The 1,265-nt window shown below is 39.2% G+C and overlaps 1 protein-coding gene across 1 annotated transcript in view; it reads left to right on the top strand.

The window, feature by feature from the left end:
• dcaf5 (ddb1 and cul4 associated factor 5) overlaps positions 1-1,265 on the top strand; it is a 16,704-nt gene that overhangs the window by 4,939 nt on the left and 10,500 nt on the right. Inside the window, exon 5 of the mRNA XM_020622932.1 lies at positions 1,073-1,202. Within this exon, the coding sequence (XP_020478588.1) occupies positions 1,073-1,202 (130 nt within the window). The remainder of the gene's footprint in view (positions 1-1,072; positions 1,203-1,265) is intronic.

Genomic DNA, 1,265 nt, shown 5'->3' with positions numbered 1-1,265 from the left:
AACTGCTGGCATAATGTCCAAAGGACAATAAGAGGGTTTCACAAGCTGAACTACTTTCATAAGAGCAGCTAATGAAATAGGCTCAAACTGGTCGAAAACAGCTGAGCATATAGGAGCAACAGAAGGATCCAGAACAGAATCATCAATCTGGGATCTGATCATAACAGTTTTATCCACAAAAAATTGAAGAAACTCATTACAAGTAGCAGAGGACACATCCGTCCAAGCAGCAGTAGATGGATATAAGACCACATTTATGGTGCTGAACAACACCCTGGGTCTATGACAATTGTTTACAATAAGCCTGGAAAAGTATTGAGCTCTAGCATGTTTGACAGCACTTTAATAATCTCTTAATCGGTTTTTTAAAATATCCAGCGAAATGTGAAGACGATCTTTTTTAGAATGGAAAGTTACAAGCTTGGTCTCAGATTGGTAACAACAGTCTTTTATGAACTGTGGATCAGTCTAAAGAATTAACTTGATGACATACAGATGAATCGTGTTATCTCTTTATGATTACAGCACGTAATCATGCAGTGTGTTTGTGAGTCTGCTGGACTGAAGTGGATGTAGTACTGATGGCATGTTGGCAGCTAGTGAGACTTGCTGATGACTAAAAATGCAGTGGATTATCTTGCATGGTGTCCATATCTTTCTATTTCAGAAACCTTCCTTGTGACCACATTGGCCTATTAATACGTGTTGCAGTAATTTGTTTTCCATGCAGGGACTGTTTTGGCACTGATGGCCCATTTTAAAAGGATAAAAGTTAAATGGATATTTTTTGTATTCCTCTGCTGGTTGAGCTGTCTGGCTATGTAGAGAATAAGTGGTATTTGATCAGCCATTGTACTGTAGCCAAAAATGCACAGAAATGGATAAACAAGTAAATACACATGCTGCCTCTTGCTGGGACTGGGACTGGTCTGTAAAACCTGTAAAAATTCTACATTACATCATTTAAAAAACATTTTTTTTTAGCATGAATAATAAATGTGTGTAAAGATTTGTTCACTGTTGATGTTCAAGTAGCCCTCATATGTCTTTTTCCCCTCATCCCTTCCTTTAGAGCCATTCTGCCTGGCCAGCTACCCCTCAGCCTTCCACAGTGTCATGTTTAACCCTGTGGAGCCCAGGTTGCTCGCCACAGCCAACTCTAAGGAGGGGGTTGGTTTATGGGACATCCGCAAGCCTCGCAGGTTATATGTTTTTCTTTTGCTTTCTGTTTCTTGGCCAAATTTTTAAAATAGTTTGACATTTTA

Source organism: Monopterus albus, unplaced genomic scaffold (assembly GCF_001952655.1).
Source record: "Monopterus albus unplaced genomic scaffold, M_albus_1.0 scaffold290.1, whole genome shotgun sequence".
NCBI classification, from domain to species: Eukaryota; Metazoa; Chordata; class Actinopteri; order Synbranchiformes; family Synbranchidae; genus Monopterus; species Monopterus albus.
Note: the sequence above shows the minus strand (reverse complement) of the source record. Positions and strands in the feature narration are given on the sequence as shown.